The sequence below is a fragment of the Cynocephalus volans genome, chromosome 4 (genome assembly GCF_027409185.1).
Source record: "Cynocephalus volans isolate mCynVol1 chromosome 4, mCynVol1.pri, whole genome shotgun sequence".
Classification (NCBI taxonomy): domain Eukaryota; kingdom Metazoa; phylum Chordata; class Mammalia; order Dermoptera; family Cynocephalidae; genus Cynocephalus; species Cynocephalus volans.
This window is the reverse complement of record NC_084463.1, coordinates 131,763,456-131,786,720: the sequence shown is the minus strand read 5'-3', so window position 1 is coordinate 131,786,720 and position 23,265 is coordinate 131,763,456. Positions and strand designations below refer to the sequence as shown.

The 23,265-nt window shown below is 33.1% G+C and overlaps 1 protein-coding gene across 2 annotated transcripts in view; it reads right to left on the bottom strand.

Moving 5' to 3' along the window:
* QSER1 (glutamine and serine rich 1) overlaps nt 1-23,265 on the bottom strand; it is a 75,015-nt gene that overhangs the window by 5,460 nt on the left and 46,290 nt on the right. For both annotated transcript variants that reach the window (XM_063095377.1, XM_063095378.1), the window contains 6 exons: nt 15,187-15,515; nt 14,103-14,219; nt 11,389-11,522; nt 9,900-10,117; nt 4,393-4,530; nt 1,885-1,982 (listed from right to left, as the gene is read on the bottom strand). In XM_063095377.1, coding sequence (XP_062951447.1) covers nt 1,885-1,982; nt 4,393-4,530; nt 9,900-10,117; nt 11,389-11,522; nt 14,103-14,219; nt 15,187-15,515 — 1,034 coding nt within the window. The remainder of the gene's footprint in view (nt 1-1,884; nt 1,983-4,392; nt 4,531-9,899; nt 10,118-11,388; nt 11,523-14,102; nt 14,220-15,186; nt 15,516-23,265) is intronic.

The following is a 23,265-nucleotide window of genomic DNA, read 5'->3' as shown; positions in this document are numbered from 1 at the left end:
GAAAATTTATATCTTTCCAGTGAGCACAAGAAGATGATCTGAAGTACAGGTTCAGATGCCACTACTGGCCAACCACCAAACAAAAAGAAAACAAAAGATATGAAGTACAATCATGCTCTGCATAACGACATACTTACATTTTGGTCAACAATGGATCACATATATGATGCATATATGATGCATATAAACTTATAATATTACAATGGAGGTGAAAAATTCCTGTCCCCTAGTGACATGATGTAGCCAGAGCAATGCATTATTCACGCTGGAGTAATAGGCTATACAATCTAGGTTTGTGTACATACATTCTGTGATGTTCACAAAAGGATGAAATTGCCTAAGGCTGCATTTCTCAGAACGTATCCCCATTGTTAAGTAACTCATGACTGTACATGGAGTTCAGAGTCAGACTGACAGAGCATCATTAACTTTAAAAGGGCTCACTCCTAAAATTACCAAGATCATGGAAAATGGTGCTAATTATTTCTAAAGAATAGAAAATCTCTCTCAATCTATTTGTAATATTTTATTTCAAATAATTCTAATATTTAATACTATATAATTTGGCTTTGAAATACATATTGCTTTATATGAAAATTATCAAAATTAGTAACTTTAATTATAAAATTAGAAATCTTGGGTTTTTTTCCTGTGAAAATGAGAATAAGAACATTAACTTTTCAGTTCATCATAAACTACTGCGTAAGTTTTAAATGTATATTATGCCTATTACATTCCAACCAGTGGCTCTATTTTAATACAAGTTATTAGAAAACTGGTTTGACATTTCTAAAATAATAGAAAACACATATCTAAAAATATTCCCTTGTATCCAGAAAACATGGTATTTCCCAAAAGAATATTTCATTTGAAGGCAGCAGCTAAGTAGAAAATATTGGACTAGGAGACAAAAGACCAAATTCTCAGTACTTGGCTTCTTGCCAGCTTCTGACATTTTTTTTTTCCTGTGCAAGCCCATGGCAGTGAAGAATACATGCCTACACGACTACCAGTACAGTTTAGTGTCATTTAACTTTGAACTCAATCTCCAGAGCCCCAATTTTCAGTTAAAGTCGCTATTCACTTTTATGTGGAGTTCACATAAAATAGGGATGTGAGAAAGCTATATGAGTATAAAATACTGTCACCATCAATAAAAAACAGTTTCCCAAAGTAGATATAACCAAATGATTCTAGATGTGGTGACAGTACACGAAGGTATTTCAAAAAATACATGGAAAGATTTGTATTATTTTTTAATTCCATTTTTCCACAGCCTTTCTGAAGTACTCCCATACTTTGGATAAGAAAAGCTGGAAATTTTTTGACTACTAAGTTGCTTTTATGATAAATTTCCTGAGTTTAGATTAGCTTTTAATTCTATATTTCTAATACTTAAACCAATACATATTGCCTAGATATATTAACAAATATAATTACACATATATCCTACCATTATATGAAAATCAATTTTTCCTCAGGTATTGGGTAAATCAGGCAAGTAAAGGGAATTTTGAAAATGAAGCTAAGATAAGGCTAATTTTAATAACAGATGAAATGTGAAATTTTTGAAAAGGTTTAAAAGAAAATTAAAATTTGTATATGGTAGTTTAAAGGAAGTACTTTTGGAAAACATCTGGAAATTATTTTATAGAAGAAATAATAGATAAATATAAATGCCTGAAAAATGAATTTAAACAGAGAAAAAAGCAAGTGATTAACACTAAAAAGACAAGCTAAATAGACTCACAGTGAATAAAAAATAAATTTTTGTAGGTGAAAAATTTTGTTCAAGTGAGAATGGTTCCCATAAATTCTCCTTCCTATTATATTTAGACGATGACAGCCACTGAGTTTTGCTAATAAATCATCTGAAGGAAATACCTTGAATGATTGATCCAAATGAAGATTCAAAAGAAGTCTCTTTCGGTTATCATTTAGCATGCCATCTATTTTTTTCATATGAGGTAAAAGTAACTCGTCTGAAACAACATTATAATTTATTTTAACAAGATAAAGTATAAGCATAAAAACTGTTAAAATTCCAACCTTTTCTCCAAACATTTATATATTAAAAACATTAAATTGACTGGCTTATGTAAAATACTGCTTCCAAGAAATTGAATATGAAGCTTTCTGAACAAAAGCTAACTTGAAAAGTAGGTTCATAATAGCAAGTGAGAAACAAGCAGCTTAGTATGAGGATGGGATATGCTATACGGTAGAATCAACAGTCCTGGGTTTTAGCTCAGTAGAACCAATGGATGAACTAGACCTGGATATTAACTGAGCTAGAATTGATGGATGGCAGCTATATAACCAATGGGCAAGCTGCCTAATTTCTCCAGACCTCATTTATCTTCTGAATAATTGAACAATAATAGTATTGCAAAATACAAACTGATCTAACATTATAAAATTTTGTGAAACACTGAGTACGACCCAAGGGATAGTCTCAATTCATTGTAATTTAAAGCAAAGAAAAAGTAGGGAAGAAAAATAATCAAAACCTAGTGTCAAAAACAAGAGTCAAATATTTTAGGAAAGGGGAAATTAAAAGTATTACAAAGATTCCCACTCAGGGCTTTTTGCTTTCATATTCATCCGTCTAAGCTTTAAGCTCTTTTAAGAAAAGCATTTTCAGAGTGTAGGTTAATTACTTTTGGTGGTGTATTAAATATTTTAGGTTATTAGACTATTTCTTAATTTATCAGTGTAGTAATATATTTTATAATACAAATTGCCTTAATGACCTTTCTGAAAATATATACATAATCCTCAGCATCATGTAGGTTATAAATTTCACAGCTTAATAAAATGGCTGTTCACATACTGGAATACAAATATAAGTACAGTAACCTGGGAAGGAACACCTCCAATTGAATAAAAAGTCCTTAGTGAGGAACACTTTCTAAGGTTGCTGCAACATACCTGGTAGTTTAATTTTATCTTTTTAGTTGTGAATAAATCTATTCAGATACTATATTTATATTTCACAAACACAAGTTTTAAACATTTGTAAATTATTTTTAAATATCATCTTTTAAATTTCTTTTTCCTCCTTGTATTAAATGGAGAAAAATCAGAAAACACTGATAAGCAACAAAAATAAATAAAATCTTTCAAAATACAACTACCCAGAAATGACTACTATGAAAAGATAGATATGTTTTGTAATGCAAGGAGTTTTGACTGACAGAGAAAACATTTACTAGCAAAAATGCCAACCTGGGGAGTTAACTGGGTTTTAATCATAATTCTTCTACCTCTAACTTTGTCTCTAAATTTAGGAAAGACAGTACATTTAATCTCTTTAAATCTTAGACTACAAATAAATGTTTTAGACTAGGTAATCTCTAATGTCTCTTCCAGCTCCACATGACTCTAAAATGATCGATACACGGATTACTGTCTCTTATTATAAGGTAAGGAAAGCACTGGACCAGAAATAAGGTGGCCTTGGATTTTAGGCCTTTCTCTGCTACTTCCATGTCATGGAACCTTAAGCAAGTCATTTAACCTCTCTGAGCATCACTGTCTTTATCCGCAAAATGGCTGTGTAATTTGCTCTGGGGTTAAAATAAAATAATACATGTCAAAGTATGTGTTAATAATAAAACAGTATATATTATTAGGTATTACTGTTAAAGGACATTGTTACCAACTACTCTTGGTTACTATCTTTTGATCTTATACCTGTACAGTTCATTTTGACTGAAGAAGGGTTAAGAAAACTGGCTCATTAAACCTTTCATTCCTTCTTTTATTTGGCTCTTGTGAATGCTATAGTAGTTCAAGGGTAAATATTACTGAGTAATGTTAGATCTATGAATTGCCAGTTTATTTCAAATATTGATTTTACTGTAAGAAAAATTACTAAAGGAAAAGTAAAATGAATTATATTAGTTGGTATAACCCAATATATATTGATTTAATACTAATTGATTAGAAAATAATTTCTCTGCAATGTATCTTTTACTGAAGACACATATATACAATTTTAATCTATACATCGTTATTATCTGGTTACCTTTCCAATTACTGGAAAACATATTGATATATGGACCTTCCATGTTATAAAGACACTTAGTGAAATACTATGAGAATGATATAGATTCTAGAATTGAAAGAAACTGGTGAGTAGTAACAATTTTCCCATGAGTAAAAGCAATGAAAATATATCTAATACAAAGTTTTTCAAATATTCAGACAGTGCATGAAAAGATTATGACCATTTTCTAAAGTAAGACATTATGAATTTAACTGACAATTTATAGGTATATATATTACACAAACAATATAAACACACAACTGAACACATAACTAACAGAGAAAAACTTTTTAAAAACTTTAGGAAGTACTACCAAAAAAGTACTACATAGCAGACTTTACCATTGCTCTTCTCTAAGGCTTGCATTGTATCAGGGTCCAAGGCAATGCTCACAAGCAATTCCATGTAGCTCTTAAAGGTTTCCTTCATTGCTCTTGTGTTCAAAAAGCGAGTGACAAAAGGAGCTGGAGGATCAAATTCTGGGAGGGAGAAAAGATGAAATATTAAAATTTCCTTCTTGAGAACTTTAAAAACACTTTTCTCTGTAACTAGAACCTATAAGCACACAACAGATTGTAGACACAATTTCTTCAAATTCAAGGCTTTCTCACCCTACCTTTAGAAATATCCCAAATATCTCAAAGCTGGTTTGTATATCACAATCACTGGAGAGCTTTCAAAACAGAACAAAAAACAAGATTGCTGGTCTTACTTTTAAAAAGTTGCCTAGGTGATTCTGAAGCCTAACACATCTGGAAATGCAGACTGGGTAAGAACCCATTTCTCCTCCCCTGACCCCCATCATAGATATCTGCTGCCAGGTCATGCTATTCTAGCCTTGACAGTTTCTCTATATTTAGGTAGTTAAAGAAACCTTAAGACACCTAATGTATGAGTTAATATACAGATCTCTTTTTTATTTCTACACTTAAATCACTATAGAATTCTTGTCTAGGACATATTAAAAAAATTTTTTTAAATGCAAACATAGCCTGCGGATAGAAGAAATTTCACTCAAATTCAGTGCCAAGGACTGCAAGATTAAAAGTTTGTTTCAGGGCTGGCCCATGACTCACTTGGGAGAGTGTGGTGCTGATAACACCAAGGCCATGGGTTCGGATCGCTATATAGGGATGGCCGGTTGGCTCACTTGGGAGAGCATGGTGCTGACAACACCAAGTCAGGGGTTAAGATCACCTTACCGGTCATCTTTTACAAAAAAAAAAAAAGTTTGTTTCAATTTTGACTTTTCTTACATTCCAATATTATCATACCCTTTAATAGCAATTCTTAGGTTCATGGACCTCTGGCCTCCCCCTCTCCCCGCCCAAATCCTTTCAGTGGTCTTTGATGTCAAAACTATTTTCGTAATAATGTTAAGATGCTATGTACCTTTTTCACTGTGTTGACATTTGCAAAAGTAATACCGGATAAAACTGCTGGTGCCTTACTTAGCTATGTACTTTGCCACAACTTTGTCATGTTACTGCCGTGCAATTGCAGGGGAAAAAAGCCAATTTCACTTATAGTTCTTGATGAAGTAGTAAAGATTATTAATTTCATTAAATCTCTTAAGTGTTTTTTTTTAATATTCTGTGTGATGAAATGGGAGGTACACATCAAGCACTTCTGCTATGAGGACTGTAGTTATCACCAGGAAGAGCACCCATGCAATTGTCTCAATAAGAGTTTAATATCCAGAATATATACCTAATAAGGATTTATTTATTTATTTATTTTGGTGTCTGGCTGGTATGGGGAAGCGAACCCTTGACTTTGATGTTACAGAGCTGTGCTCTAACCAGCTGAGCTAACTGGCCAACCCCTAGCAAGGATTTAATATCCATAATATATAAAGAACTTCAACAACAAAAGGACAAATAACACAATTAAAAATGGGTGATGGACTTGAACAGACATTTCTCTAAAGAAGATACACAAATAGTAATAAGCACACAAAATAATGCTCAAAATCATTAGTCATTAGGGAAATGCAAATCAAAACTACAATGACATACCACACTTCACACTTACTAGGATGGCTATAACCAAAAAACAAAATAAGTGTTAGCAAGGATGTAGAGAAACTGGAGCCCTCATGCATTCCTGGTGGGAATGTAAAATGGTGCAACTATTGGGGATAGCAGTGTGGTGGTTCCTCAGAAAGCTAAACATGAAATTATTATATTACCCAGCAAGTCTACTTTTAGGAATTGACTTGTTGAGTCATATAGTATGCCCAAAAGAATTGAAAACAGGAACTCAGATACTTATATGCCAATGTTCATTACACTAAATTATTCACAGTAGCCAAAAGGTGGAGACAACCTAAGTGTCCATCAATAGATGAAAGGATAAACAAAATGTATAAACATACAATGAAATATTATTCAGTCATAAAAAGGAATAAAGTTCTGATACATGCTACAACATGGACGAACACTGAAAAAATTATGCTAAGTGAAAGGAGCCAGACACAAAAGGATAAATATAATACAATTCCACTTATATAAGATACTTAGAATACGTAAATTCATAGAGACAGAAAATGAATTAGAGGTTATCAGCAGCTGAAGGGGATAATGAGGAGTTATTGTTTAATGGCTGCAGAGTTTCTGTTTGAGATGATAAAAAAGTTCCAGAAATAGATAATGGTGATAGTTGCATACAGTGTGAATGTAATTAATGCTAATTGTACATTTTAAATGGTTAAAATGGCAAATTTTATGTTATATATATTTATCTTCAATTTTTTTAAATGTAAAAAAAATGAAATATATGAATTTTTGGAAGATCTCTATCACTGAGCTAACTAATATTTTCACATGATCGATGCATGTTATAAAACCATGCACAGAGGGCCGAGCCCGTGGCGCACTTGGTAGCGTGCGGCGCTGGGAGCGCGGCGACGCTCCCGCTGCGGGTTCGGATCCTATATGGGAATGACTGGTGCACTCACTGGCTGAGTGCCGGTCACAAAAACAACAAAATAAATAAATAAATAAATTTAAAAAAAAACAAAAACAAAAACAAAAAAAACCATGCACAGAAAAAAATGCATTCAAAGGGCAAGATAAACCAATAGATTTTAATGTAACAGAGAGTGAAAAGTTTAAGAAATTATCACTTGTCTTGAATATCAAATAAAAATATCAATCCACAATTATCTGAAAAGGTAATTAAAATACTCCCTTTCCCAACTATGTACCTATGTGAGGGTGGCTTTTCTTCATATACTTTAACCAAAATAACACATAACAACAACCTGAATGTAGCACCAGATTTGAAAATGCTACTCACTTCACTAAAGACAGTTAGTTTTGGAAAATATAGTTATTAAAAATATGTTAAGTAATGGGTTCACTTTAAATTATTTTTTGAATGTTTTAATTGGCATTTAGTAAATAGCAATAGTAGGGGTGGAACACAGGAGACAGATTTGACTAAAACAAAAGTATTTGGAATCCTTAATACATTTGAAGATTACAAAGGGGTCCTGAAACAAAAACTACGAAAATCACCAGCTAATACATCTATGTTTATTTTCAATATTTGCCGCCTTAAAAGCACTAAAAATGCTTAACTACTAGTGACACCTAGTGGTCACGTAGGTTACCAATGGAAGAATATTTTACCATAACTGTCATTTAAGGAAACCTGTATAATTGAGTGCAAATCTAGAACCCAAACCTCTCTATTCTAAGCAGTGGGCAGGACTGCTAACTGCAAAGATAATGCCTTCAATTCATATTGAAAGCGCTGAATTTCCTTATAAATGCTGATGTGTACACTTTTAAGCAACCATTCATAAATACCTTCTTTAAATAGTACGTTTAAAGTAGACTTCAGTACAGAAGAATTTGTTATTATAATTCTATTTCTAATCAAATAATCTCTAAGATCATCTCTCAAGCAATGATACTTGCAATGTCAGAAACAATCTGGATATCAACCTCAACTGTACTCCCAACAACAAATTCATCATTGAAGTTCTGTCAAGATTACATCCCGAATTGGTCAAATCTGTCTCCTCTCTTCCACCCCTGCTGCCACTACTTCAGTTCAAATTCAATTTATGCCAGAACTGTCTCGTAATTCAAATTCAAATTCCACCATGCTGCTCCCCTATTTAAATTCCTCCAGTGACTCTCTCTTTGCTTATAGGATCCCAAGCTTTTTAGCTTTAGCACGGCATATATAGCCTTCCATCATCCTTTCATCTTTTCCTGCTTTCCAACATCAACTTCATGCTCTAGAAGAGTAGAGGTCAGTAAACTTTCTCTGCAAAGGTCCACATGGTAAATACTTTAGGTTTTGCTAGTCATGTCTGAAGCAACTACTCAAATTTGCCAATGTAGTGGTAAACCAAGTGTACGAAAATATCTAAATGAATCTGTGGGGCTGTGTTCCAATAAAACCTTATTTAGAAAAACAGGCTGAGGGTTAGATTTGGTCCAGAGGTCATAGTTTGGTAAGCTCTGCACTAGGCTACTGAACTGCTTGAAACTATCTTGCATATATCACACACCAAGTTTTAATGGCTAATGGAATGTGTGCATGTGTGCTGGTATATCTTGTATTTTATTTTTTTATTTTTTGTTTTTATTTTTAAATTTTATTTTTTTTTCTTTGGCGGATGGCTGGTTCAGAGATCCAAACCCTTGACCTTGGTGTTACAAGGCTGTGCTCTAACTGACTGAGCTAAGTGGCCAGCCCGTTTTAATTTCTAATATGGTAAACATCAATAGCTATAACGTACAAACATGCGCTTTAGGATCTTCAACAGTTTGAGAGTGTAAAGAGGTTCTAAGGTCAGAAAGTTTGAAAACCGGTGATCTATTTCAACCTTCTTATTTTATAAAAAAGAAAACTAAGGCATCCAGAAGAATACATACCTTAGTCACAGGCATATAGCTGGCTAATGGCAGATACAGGCTGAGTATCACTAATCCAAAAATCTGAAATCTGTAATGCTCCAAATCCAAAATTTTTAGAGTGCCAACAAGTCACTCAAAAAAAATGCTCATTGGAGCATTCTGGATTTCGGATTTTTGGATTAGCAATGCTTAACCAGTAAGCATAACACAAATAGTCATGCATCACTTAATGACAGGGATATGGTATGAGAAATGTGTTAGGCGATTTTGTCATTGTGCAAACATCGTAGAGTGTACTTAAACAAACCTAGATAGTGTAGCCTACTACATACCTAGGCTATACGGTATAGCCATTATAATCTTAGGGGACCACATTACATATAGTCCGTCACTAACTGAAATGTCATTGTGCGGCACATGACCGTAATCCAAAATCCAAAAAAATTGAAGTTTGAAACACTCTGGTCCCAAGCATTTTGGATAAAAGACACTCAACCTGTAGTAGTATGCATTATATATATATATATATATATATATATAGCATGCATTTTTATATACGTTACTGTATTGTATTAATTACAGTTTGAGCTGTTGCTTCCTAGGCTTGTTTCTTCTTATCTTCTAGCATAAACACAGACTCAGAAATTCAGGACTAGAGGATTCTTAGTAATCATCTGACCTAACTCTCATCCTATTCAAGGAGATAAGAAAACTGACATTACTAAAACTAAAAACATAAAGGTGAGTTCTGCTTTTTATATTTAATAAGGCTGCATGTGTGAGCCAACTGTGCTTTTGTTGGTGTGTTCAGAAAATGTGAAGTTATTTTCATAAAAGCCTAAGCAGAACTTATTAGGTGAATAAGTCCCCTTAAAAATGAATAAATTTTGAATTGTCAGCACCACCACCCCTCTCCATTCATATAGTTGTAATCTAAAGTTATCAAGGTATTCAGTTCATGGAGAACTCACCCTCATTATCACTACTACTAGAATGGATCTCAGGAGATGAGTCAGATTGGGACGATGAAAATTCTTCTTTCCATTTCTTCCGTTTCTTTGGTGGTGGCTCAGCCTTAACTTTTAACTGTTTAACTTTGGGTTTCATGGAAGGGGCTTTTGTAGTTGAAGTTTTTGATGTTGGAGGATCAGAGGTTTTACCACTACTACTCGACTTAGCCTGAACAGTTCTGCAATATGACAAACAAACTTCATTAATACACTGAAATCTTGTCAAATTAAATTAGAAAAAAAAAAAAAATGAGAAGCACAGGAGAATAATATTTAATTACCACCAAAATGAAGTCCAAGTCCTACACATCTCAAAGATGATTCCCGTAAACTTTTTTAATTTTAATTTTTATTTTTTTTAAAAGATGACTGGTAAGGAGATCTCAACCCTTGGCTTGGTGTTGTCAACACCACACTCAGCTAGTGAGCTAACCAGCCATCCCTATATGGGACTCGAACCCGTGGCCTTGGTGTTATCAGCACCGCACTCTCCCGAGTGAGCCATGGGCCGGCCCTCCCATAAACTTTTATTGAAATACATTCTTTAACCACTGTCATTGAATCAATATTCAGTTATTAATGAACTATTAATTCAATTCCTATTTCTCTCTCTACATTCTTGTCTCCCTTTATAGACTCACCTTCCAGAGTATGCAGCTGTACTACAGATGATCGATGGGCTCAGGGGAGCAATGTATAATAAACCCTTGAGAGACACATCTGGCTCTGACCCTCAGAAAATCTCACTGGCTCTCATGATGTCAGGTTTTGATGTAGAAACCAAAATGCATCTGTCCTAGAGCCCCGCAAGATTTGCTCTATGCTGGGTCTGGAGATTTGAGTGGATAAAATTCCATTATAAAAATAAGGTGAGCTGCTTCTAATTAAATTAGACCTGCTGGGCACTAGATTGAGATTATCTGGGGTCATACCTGCTTTTTCACACAGACTATACGGTCACGTCAGTTACCTTCCAGATTCATGTTCCAGACAACCCAGACTCACCAATTAATATAATTCTACTGTACACTTGCCTAATAACATATGGGTCTAATAGTTGTTGCTCAAAAATTATATCATTTTAAATGTGACACTTTATTATTTTCACTTTATGGATGAAAATTGGGCTTCAGCAAAGTTGTCTTCTCTAGGTCACAAAGAGCTGGACTTAAAACTTTTGACTCTAAATTAAATTTTTTTCACTGTATGAGGGTGGCACTAAAAGACTCAGAGAAAGGAAAGGACACACATCCCCTCACAGACAGCCATGAGCTTTATAGTGCCCATCTCATTCCCTCAAAGGAATCACTTATTGCATTAGGCACTGAATTTTCAGACTTGTACGTTAACAAAAAAAAATACCATCTCTTTAACTGATGTACTCCTTTGTACTATATCACCAATAAAAAGCCTGGAAATGTATAAATATATTACATAAGAAAACAAATACCTGATAGTTTGTGAAGGCTTATTTCTTGGCTTTTTGGAACACACTCTGACATATTCCTTTTTGTTTGCATTTTCAATGAACTTCACATATATCCTTTTGTATTTACTCTTTGCATCTCCAAAATATCCAAGGTACTAAGGAAAGAAACACTTGGAATTACATAATTGTACAATCTGTACATAAATATTACTTTGTTGGCTTGACTGACTATCATATAGTTATCCTTCAAGTTTTCCAAAATGTAGCTCTGGCTGGGCTAATTTCACCCTGAATAAAAATGATTCCAGGCTTATTCTTTACTGCAAGCTCATACATAGAAGCAATCTTATTTGGCAGATGCTTACTTACTTAAAGCTATTGAACAGCTACATAAATACAAAAGAACAACATCGGTCAGTCTTCTGGTAAATCGGGATATTTGGTAGAATAATCAATATAAGATCTTCTGAGTCCATCTGAACTTTTCACAGACTAAGACTAATTCCTTTCCTTTATTAATAAAAAATGTTAAGCAACAGTATAAAGTCACTTTTATTTTATTTTATTTGTTTGGCTACAAAACAAGTCTTAATACATTTAAAAAGGCTAAGGTCCTAGAAAATAATAGAAAATATGTTCTCTGACTGTATAATGAAATTTAGAAAATTCACAAATGTGTGGAAATTGAGCAACACTCTCCTAAATAAACAATGGGTTTTTTAGAAAGAAAAATCACAAGGAAATTAGAGAGTACTTTGAGATAAAGTGCAACATATCAAAATTTATAGGATGCTGGGCTCATGCAGTGCTTAGAGGAAAATTCATACTAAACATCTGTATTAGAAATAAGAAAAATCTGAAGTCAGTAATGTAAACTTCTATATTAAGAAAATAGAAAAAGAGGCACAAACTAAAACAAAAGCAAATATAAGTAGGAAATAAAGCAGGGGCAATTATTACATTGTCATAATAAGATTTAGTTTTTTGTGGTGATAAGATTTAGTTTCTTTCTCTCTCCCTTTTGCATTTTTGTTCTACCAGTGGGTTTTGTTCTTTCATGTGGATTTGTGGTAGTGATTATAATTTTTCAGATTCCAGATGTGGGACTTCCTTGAGGATTTCTTGCAGGGCTGGTCATGTGGTGGTGAACTCCCATGGTTTTTGTTTGTCTGGAAAACACACTGCTTTTCCCTCATTTCTGAAGGATAGCCTTGCTGGGTATAGTATTCTTGGCTGGTAGTCTTTTTCTTTTAGTATTTCAAATATATCGCCCCATTTTCTTCTGGCCTGTAGAATTTCTGCTGAGAAGTCTGCTGTTAGTCTGATAGGGGCTCCCTTACAGGTGACTTGATGCTTTTTTCTTACTGCTTTTATGATTCTTTGGTCTTTGGAACTTTTCTAATTTGACTATAATGTGTTTTAGAGAGGATCTTTTTGGGTTGAATCTGTTTGGGGATCTTTGAGCCTTCCTGTATCTGGCAAGTTTTCCATTGAACAGGTTTTGAATAGGCATTGAATAGGTCTTCAATGCCTTTTCCTTTCTCCTCCCCTTTTGGAACACCCATAATTAGGATGTTTGTGAACTTAAGATTATGTGCTAGCTCTCTCAGATTTTCTTCATTTTTAAAAATTTTTTTCCTTTTTTTTTTGTCCACCTGGGTTATTTGGAAAAGACTGTCTTCAAGATCAGAAATTCTTTCTTCTGCTTGTTCTAGCCTGCTGCTTAAACTAGTTGTGCTTTTTATTTACTTGAGTGAATCTTTCAGTTCCATGAGTTCTGCTACATTCTTTTTTAGGTATTAATCTCTTTGTAAATTTCCTCCTTCATATCCTGGATTTTTTTCTCATTTCATTATGTTGTTTGAGTCTTCTTGTATCTCAGCAGGTTTCCTTTAGATTGTTGGTTGGAATTCCTTTTTAGTCATTTTAAGGATTTTCTGCTCAATAGGGTCTGGTATTTGAGAATTACTGTATTCTTTTGGTGGTGTCATATTTTCTTGGGTTTTCATATTTCTAGTATCTCTACATAGATGTCTGGTCATCTGGTAGAGCAGTTGCTTCTTCTACCACTGTGGAGTGGGCTTTGAGGACAGAAACACCGTCTTCTTTTTCTGGTTTCTACTATGACTCTCCTAGTGTCAGTGCAGTCAATTGTTTGGCAGGCCACCTGCACAGGCTGTGGCTACTACTGTGGCACTGAGCTGCTTTTGCAGTAGCTGTGGCTATGGCTGTGGCAGCAGCAGTGGTGGGCCACCCGTGCGAAAATGGTGTTTTTGGCATACTCTCTTGCCTGCTTCTGGGTGGACGGGGCAGCTGCCCTTGGCTCCTGCCTAGGATCCCAGGTGTAGCTCTCTTGCCTGCTTCTGGCTTGAGGGGGCAGCTGCCTTTGACTCCTGCCTTGGACCTCAGGCATCGCTGTCTTTCCTCCATTTAATTTTAAATAGCAGGTATTTGTTTTTATTTATTTTTGCGCTGGCTAGTATGAAGATCTGAACCCATGACCCTGGTGTTATAAGGCTGTGCTCTAACCAACTGAGCTAACCAGCCAGCCCCATTTTGTTTTGATTTTTAAATCGGACTGTCTGGAGTATCACATACTCTGTAGTTAAAATTTATGCTATTTTTAAATCAGAAATACACAATATAAAATACATCTAAATTTAAATCATTCTGTATTTTCCCCAGGATCATTATCAAAATATAAGAAGGCTAATGTAAATAAGCATTTCACTTACACTATTTGTAGCAGCAAATTCTCTTTGCCCATCTCGAATTTCAGGAACAAATTTCTGTAATAAAGCTTTTTGTACTTTCCAAATAGCTGGGGGTTCTTTTCCTGTTTTTAAAGCCTCCTGTAATAAGCAGAATTAGTTTACAGTTACAAAAAGAAGCAACATATTTTAGATTTATATAATCTTAGAGCTGAAAGGAAACTTAAAGACCTACTTAGCTCAAACTTTTATCTCTTACTTCTAGCTGAACTTCCGCAATAATTCTTATAAGCTGGTTAGGTTATTCAGTCTCAGTTTGAATTCTTCCAGAAATAGGCAGCTCACTAACACTCAAAGTAGCCCATTACCTTTTGTATAGCTAAAATTACTGAAAAGTTTTCTGCTGATGACATTGTCATATATTACTTATACAAATTTATAAAACTATATGCATATTTTAAATACCAGAAACAAATATGTTAAAATATTAAGAGTAGTAAATGGTGAATGGTAGGATTATAGATGATTTGAATGTTATGTTCTTCACTGTACTTTTTTAATGCCATTCCTCTCTACTCCAATTAAAAAAAAAGGTAAAAGCAAGCAAACAAAATTCCCAAAATATGTTACCTTAAACATACCTAAAATTTTCTTGTATAAAATTGTAACATTCTACACATGGTTCTACAATTTAAAAGATGAAATTAAGTTTAAATCCACTTTTACATGGTAGTCTTGTTATTTTTCTTTAAATTTTAAAATTATATAAATAACAATTTTCTCCAAACTCATAAAAACATGATGAGTCAGGAGCTTTGAAAAAAATTAACATTTCAAAACTGCTATCATTATTAGTAGTGAAATACAACTGACTAATCAGAAATTCATAAAACTAAGATAAAGTTAAAATTATTTTCAATAATTCCCTTTTCAAAATATCTGACATTCTACTAGTTTGACTTTATCAAATGCTTATGATAACAGGATAATTATAAAAATATAACTTTTTGTAATTCAAGCTAGATGCATGCAATTGAAGTCACCACAAAGGCTATTATAGGCACTCCAACTAATCTATGACCTTTACGCCAGTGAACATTCACATCACCTTAAAAGTCTCTATGTCTTCTATCTTTACCACAAATTCATCACGCTCTCTGTATTGGCCTTCTCCTCCACTTTCTGTATTCTCCTCATCCGTAAAACCTTCTATGGCAACAGTGTCCTGTCCTTTTGCAAACTGGTGTGAAGGAAGACCATCAACTTCGATGGGCTTTGGGGGTTCTGTAGAGTTTATATGTTCCAGGTTATTTACTGCAGATGAAGTAGAGTGAAGAGATTCTTGCTTAACTGCACCCATAGTGGCAGAGGGAGTAGTAGCAGTACCAGTAGTATTGGCAGTTGGGCTAGTAGTTGCCACCTGTGAGATTTCTGAAACTAAATCAAGCAAATGCAAATCAGTAATACAAACAGTTAAACATTTACTTGTTTTGAGGAAAATCTGTTTGAATAATTTAAAAAGAAAGATTTGACTGTTTTTGCAATCAAATTGGTTCAAACAATCAAAACCACAGGAAGAAATTAAAGAATGGTTGCTAATTTCCAAGAATCAAGATGTGAGAATTCAATGTGGATGACAAGCAGACTGCAAACCTGCATCTACCTACCAACCTTTACTCCCAACTCCACTTAAGCAGAACAAATATATTTTTAAAAGGAGAGATAAAAGTTATAGAAAATAGGAAGGGTCAACAACCAAAGCTGTGAAGAATTCCTAGAAAAAGAAAAGCTGACTGGATGTGGGAAAGGAAAACACCCCCAAAATACTTTGAAACAGCACTGGAAGCTACCAAAATAAGAAGGATTATAAAGTAGTACTATGAAAAACTGTATGCCAATAAATTAAATAACTTAGATGAAATGGACAAATTCCTAGAAAGACACAAACTACTAAAATGGACTCAGGAAGAAATTGAAAATCTGAATATGCCAATATCAAGTAAAGAGAATAAAAGTAATTTTAAACGATCCCCCAAGATAAGCATAGGCCCCAAATAACTTCACTGGTGAATTCTACCAACAGTTAAAGAAAAATTAATACTAATCCTTCATAAGTTCCAAAAAATAGGAGGAAACACTTTCCAATTCATTCTACAAGGCCAGTATTATTACAATACCAAAACCAGACAAAAACATCACAAAAAACTATACAACAGTATTTCTTATGATATAAACATAAAAATCCCCAAGAAAATCTGCCAACATATAAAAAGAATCATATCACATGACCAAGTGGGCTTTATCTTAGGAATGCAAGGTTAGTTTAACATCTGAAAACCAATCAATGCAATACACCATATCAAAAGAACAAAGGACAAAACCACAGGATCATCTCAATAGGTGCAGAAAAATTAGGAACACAATTCCATTTACAACAGAATCAAAAATAACAAAATATTTAGGAATAAATTAAACGAAAGAATTGCAAAACATACACTGCGAAAACTATAAAACATTGTTCAAAGAAATAAAAGAAGATCCATATAACTAAAAAAAAATCTCATGTTCGTGTTTGTAAGTCAGAAGATTCAACATTGTTAAGACGGCAATACTCCCCAAATTGATCCACAGATTCAACCCAATCCCTATAAAAAATTCTGGCTGCATTTTTTATATAAATTAACAAACTGATCCTAAAATTCATATGGAAATAAAAAAGACTCAGAACTGCCAAAACAATGTTGAAAAAAAGAAAAAAGTTGGAAGACTCACATTTCCCAATTTCAAAATTTACTATAAAACTACAGTAACTAAGAATATAATATTAACAAAGACATACATAGATACATAGACACAGATCAATAATGCAAAATGAAAGTCCAGAAATAAACTCCTACATTTATGATCAAATGACTTTCAACAAAGGTGCCAAAGTGATTCAATGGGGAGAAGAATACTCTTCAACAAATGGTGCTGGGACAGCTAGATAGCTGCATAGAAAAGAACTGGAATTGGACGTCCTACCTCGCACCACATACAAAATTCAACTGAAAATGAATCATAAACCTAAATGTAAAAACTAAAACTATAAAACTCAGAAAAAATATATGAGTAAATCTTTATAACCTTGGACTAGGTTATGGTTTTAGATATGCCACCAAAAGTATGACAAAAGAAAAAAGAAATTGGACTTTATCAAAATGTAAAACTTTTGTGCTGTAATTGATGCCATTAAGAAAGCAAAAAGATAGCCTACAGAATGGGAAATGATGTTTAAAAAATCATATATTTACCAAACATTTGTATCCAGAATATATAAAGAACTCTTACACCTCGATAACAAAAAGACAAATAACCTAATTTTTAAAATGGGCAAAGGATCTGAATAGACATTTGTCCAAAGATTTAAAGAATGATCAATAAGCATATGAAAGGCAGCTCAAAATTATTAGTCATTAGATAAATGCAAATCAAAATGAAATACAACTTCATATGTACGAGGAAAGCTATAATTAAAAATACAGACAATAACAAGTGTAGACAAGAATGTGAAGTAACTAGAACCCTTGTATGTTGCTGATGGAAATGTAAAATGGTACAGCCACTTTGCAAATGGAGCTTGACCATTCCTCCATTAAGTATGGAGATATCATATGACCAAGGAATTCCACTTCTGGATGCATACCCTAAAGAAATAAAAACAAATGTCCACACAAAAATTTGTATGTTAATGTCCATAGCAGCATTATTCAAAACAGCCAAAAAGTGAAGAAAACCCAAATGTCCATCAATTGATGAATAGATACACAAAATGTGGTATATTTACATTATTAGGGAATAAAAATGAATTAAGAACTGATACGTGCTACAACATAGATAAACCCTGAACACATTATGCTAAATAAAAGAAGCCAGTCACAATAGGTCATGTATTATATGATTTGTTTTACATGAAATGTCCAAAATAGCCAAGTAGATTAGTGGTTGCCCATGGCTTGGTATGGATGTAGGTATGGATACTGACTACTAATGGGTATGGGGTTTCTTTCTGGATAATAAAAATGTTCTAAAAGTAGACTGTGGTGATGGTGGCACAACTCTATGAAACCACTGAATTGTACACTTTAAATGAGTGGATGTTATGGTATGTGAATCAAGATTCAATAAAGCTGTTAAAAAAATACTTAGCAGCCAGAGCTAATAGTGGAACTTTGGGTTGAGAAACTAGTAAAAAGAGCATGTACCATTCCAGTGGTAATTTTGAATGAATAAATAAAATAAATAAATAAAAACAGGAAGGCCAGTGATCCCCTTGCTTGTACTAAGATGTAGGCAGCAGGGGTGTTTGATCATGGGCTAAATGCAAAAGCTGCACCCTGAAGAAAGTGAGCTCTACCTGCCTATAGTGGAGGAGGACCTGAGAGAGAATCAAAGCAGATCCTCTGGAACACAGAAAAAATAATGGAAAAGCAAATAGGCAAGGGAAAAATAAACTAAAGTGCTTGACAACTAAAGTAAAGCCCTCCTTATTGTTACCAGTCAGCCTACCTGTTCTTGTACCAAATTAAAGCTACCCTTGTCCATTTATATGATACCTCCCAGTTAAGGGGAAAGGCCTGTTAATAAAATACAGATGAATAATCTAACCATGTTAGGAGCCCATACTATAGAATTTTATCCTAATATATCTCTATAATACTATAGCTAAACTACCATACTTCTCTGCCACAAAAATATGTACGTAAATGGAAATTGATTTGTCCTGTGACCAGAAGGCACTGAATATTAAGCACATCTAACATCATAATTTTGCAGTGGATCCAAATTAATATTTTTTAAAATTTTAGTAAGTATTAAATGTAAAAAGAATACTTCTGTTGGATGGATGTGGCATTTAAAAATTATTCATACATGAATCCATCAGTGAAAAATACTTATTGAGGAAGGTTTTGCAATCAATTTTATTTCAGTCCTTCATTTTTACTGACATAAGAACTGAGAAACTGTGTTCATATAAATAATGGATGAATGAAGGAATAAAAGGGATTTTGTTATAGCAATGTCACTGAATTTTGCAAATACTTCTAAGTGCTATGGCAAGACAAATCACATAGCTATCTGTGAACAAAAGCAGAGATATTGCCATCAGCAGATCCTCAGAAAAGGAAACTGTAAAAGACATGCTTCAGTCAAATGCAAACTAATCCCAAAGAGAAGATATGAGGTGCAAGAATGAATGATGAATAAAGTGGCAAATATATGAGTAAATCTAAACAAACTCTATTTAAAACACTCTTAATGATGTCTTCTTGATTATATAAAAAAAAGAGAAAGAATTAAAATATATGGTAACAATAACATTTAAGTGAGCAGGGGTTAAATGGAGTTCCAGTGTTCAAAAATCTACACTATCCAGGAAGACTAAGATACTGACAGATTTTTGAGAAGGTGAAAATGTACACTGTAATTTCTGTTATAACCAGGGAAAGAATAGAAATATTTCATCAAAATAATAGGCAGGTGGGAGAGCAGGTAAAGATATGAATGAAACAAGACTGACTATGTATTAAGGATTATTAAAACTAATGATGCATGAATTGATTTCATTATGCCAAACTCTGTACTTCTGTATATGTGTGAAAATTTCCATGGTAAAAATAATTTCCAAATTAGTAGAGGGAAAACGTATCAATACTTTATGATAATCTTTATATAAAGTTTTAAAACAAGCCAAACAAAAACAAAGTCTTCAGAGATGCATACAAGGTGGTAAAATTATAAAAGTAAAGCAAGAAAGTAATCACTATCCAATTCAGTTAGTGGTTAGCTCTAGAGTTTGTGAGTTGAGTTTAATACACAATTTACTTTTGTACTTTCTTGCTTTCCAATGAATAACATTTAATGCCATAAATTTTCTTTTTGTACACCGCACTCTGGTCACATCCCATTGGTTTCAATATATACATAATGCTCCATTATCCATTCTAAGTAGTTGGTCATTTCAATTTTGATTTCCTTTTTAAGCCAAGAGTTATTTAGAAGGGTGAATTTTTCTTTCTTTATTCTTTTTTTTTTTTTCTTTCTGGTATTATATGAAATCACTACATTGTAGTCAGGGAATATGGCTTGAATAATATCTGCATTTTCAAATTTATGGAAATTTTATATTTTTCTTTATGCATTTTCTATTTCCATATGTGAGTTATATTTCACAAGAAAAAAATGTTCCAGAAGAAAACAGATATGGAATATAAAAAGTGCTAACAACAACAACAAAATTAGTATGGTAATGTTAAAAACAGAAATCATTAAATGGAAAAAAGAGATCTTATTATGGTAAAAAGAAATGTACCTTTAGTAAAATTTTATGCACCTAATTACATAGGTCCAAAATGTATTCAGTAAACAATATTAGAAAAGCAATAAAACATAGTGGGAAACTTTAACACACCTTTCTCAGGCATCAACAGATCAAGCAATCTAAAAACAAAGGCAGAAAGGATTTTTAAAAACTTTTTATTGTTATAAAAATTTAAACATACACAAAAGTAGAGAATACAAACCCTCATGTATTGTAAACCAGCTGTAACAACCACAAACATTTGGTATACTTGTTTCATCTATCCATCACTCTTTTTAGATTTGCTGGGGTATTTTAAGGTAAATTCCAGACATGTCATTTACTTCCGAAATACACATACACATTTTAAAAATATATAACCTAATGTCATCTATCATATTAAGCAAAAATTCAAAAGAATTAAAGGATTTTAAAATGGTACCAAATAAATAAAATCTTCTAGCACTTAGCACTCATGGAATATTTATAAAAACTGACCATTTACCAAGCTACTAACAAAATCTGCATAGTCAAAATGCAAACATATTCCCTGAGCACAATACAATAGGGTCATAAATTAATAATAATTTCTAAAAAACTGCTAGGAAACAGAAAAAGAATCCCTGACCATTCTTCATAACTCTTGGGTTAAAAAGGAAATAAAAACTGAAATGACAAACCACTTAGAAAAGATAAGAAGAGCATTACAAACTGAAGCCAGTGAGATATGGCCAGAGTGTGGTGCAAAGAAGAAAACTTAACAGCTTAAATGTCATTCATTAGACAGAAAATACAAAAGTAAACTATTATACTCAAGGAACCAGAAACAGAATATTAAATTAAACCCTAGGAACATACGGGAAAAGAAGATAAAAGCATAAATTAAGAAAAAGCAAGTAAAGAATAACAGGAGTAAAAAAAGAGAAGTAGTTTGGTTCTTTGAAACGAACCATCTAACAGACAAAACCTTTCACAGATTGATAAGGAAAAAGATGCAAATAATCATTTGGAGCAAGAAAGAAAACATAATTACAGAAGCAGAACAGACTAAAAAGTTATACACAACTTTATAACAACAAATTTAAATATCCAAGTGAAAGATTATCCTAGGAAATATATCTTTCTCAAATTGAGCCAGATAGACCATGCTACCTGAGGAAAAAAACTGAAAAAATGGCCAGTCAGATCTATTCTTAGAAAATTCTATCAATCCCTATTGTATAGGGTAAACATTTTCAAAGCTTATACAAACATAAAAACTTTCCAAGTTTAATTTGTAAGACCAACATCATCCTGAATAGAAAAGTGAACAAGATTAAGATAAAAAATACTATAAGCTAACCTCATTTATGAATTTAAGTGTAAAAATCCCAAATAAAATAGTATCAAGTTAAATCTTGCAATGGATTAAAATAATTCATCATGACCAAGCACAGTTCATGGCAGAAATTTTTTTTAAAAGGAAAAAAATTTTTTAGGAAATCAAGTAGTAACTTACCACAGTAACAGATTAATGTGCAGGGAAAAAAACACATCAAAAAAGCTCAAAAAGCATGTGACAAAATTCAATATTTGTTGTTGGTTTAAAAAAAAAAAAAACTCAAAACAGAAGGAAATTTTCTTAATTTAAGGAATACAATATACCAGAAACCAATGACAACAAATAGTGACACACCACAACTTTACTTAACATCAAGGAGGAAACCAGGATGCTTGCTATCTTTGCTCCTATTAAATAATAGAGGTCTGGGCCAATGAGAGAGAGAGAGAACTACCCTTATTTTTAGAAGATATAAATGTCTACCTAAAAGTACAAGAGAATCAGTTGGAAAAACTGTTAAAATAAGAATTCAACAAAAATGCCAAATACAAGATGGAGACAGGAAAATCAATAATTGCCATACATCCTAAATAGCTAATTAGAAAACACTGTGGGGAAATTATATTTAAAAAACTACTAAAACTAACATCTCTGTGGAAAAAAAATTGTACAACGTTAACAGACATAAAATAAGATCTGAATATGTAGAGAAACTCTCTATTCCATAAGTGGATGAGTTATGGAGAGAATAATTTAGCAAGGTATCAATTCTCCCTTAAAATTAATTAGGAATTCAATGTAATCACAATCAAAATCACAAGATGTTGAAGGAGCTCCTACTGTTCTCCTCAAATTGCTATAGATTTAATGAAATCAAAATCAAAATCAAAATCCCAGCAAGCTTTTTTTGTAGATAATGACAGCTGATTTGAAAATTTGTACGGAAAATAAACTTAAACAGGTAAAACAAGTTTGAAAAAAAGAACGCATTTGGAAGACCACACTGCCTTAACTTTAAGACTTCCTGAAAGCTACAGCAGTGAAGATAGTAGAGTATTTGGCAAAAGCATAAACCCATAGATCAATTGTAGAAGAGAACTAAGAATCCAGAAATATATCTAAACAAATATGGTCAACTGAGTTTTGACAAGGGTGAAGAGGCAATCAAATGGAGAAAGGACTGTCCTCTCAACAAATGGTGCTGGAAAAGCCAAACTTCCGTATGCAAAAAAAATTTCAACCCATATCTCGGATCATATACAAAAATCAAATCAAAATGGGTCAGACCTGAATGTTAATGGTGCTCAGGACAAGCCATCCCAAAACATGACTGTAGGAGACCAGAATATGCCACCTCAAAATATGCCTCCCTGACATAAACATTATTTTGAGAAAATGCAGACAACAAGAGAGGCTCTGAAATGTTGCCCTTTTGTAAGAGAAATTGACATTTATAAAATAAATCTCCATCTGTAAGGGTGTCTCCCTTTCTGCACCAGAAAATGTATGACTAAATCACTATAGAC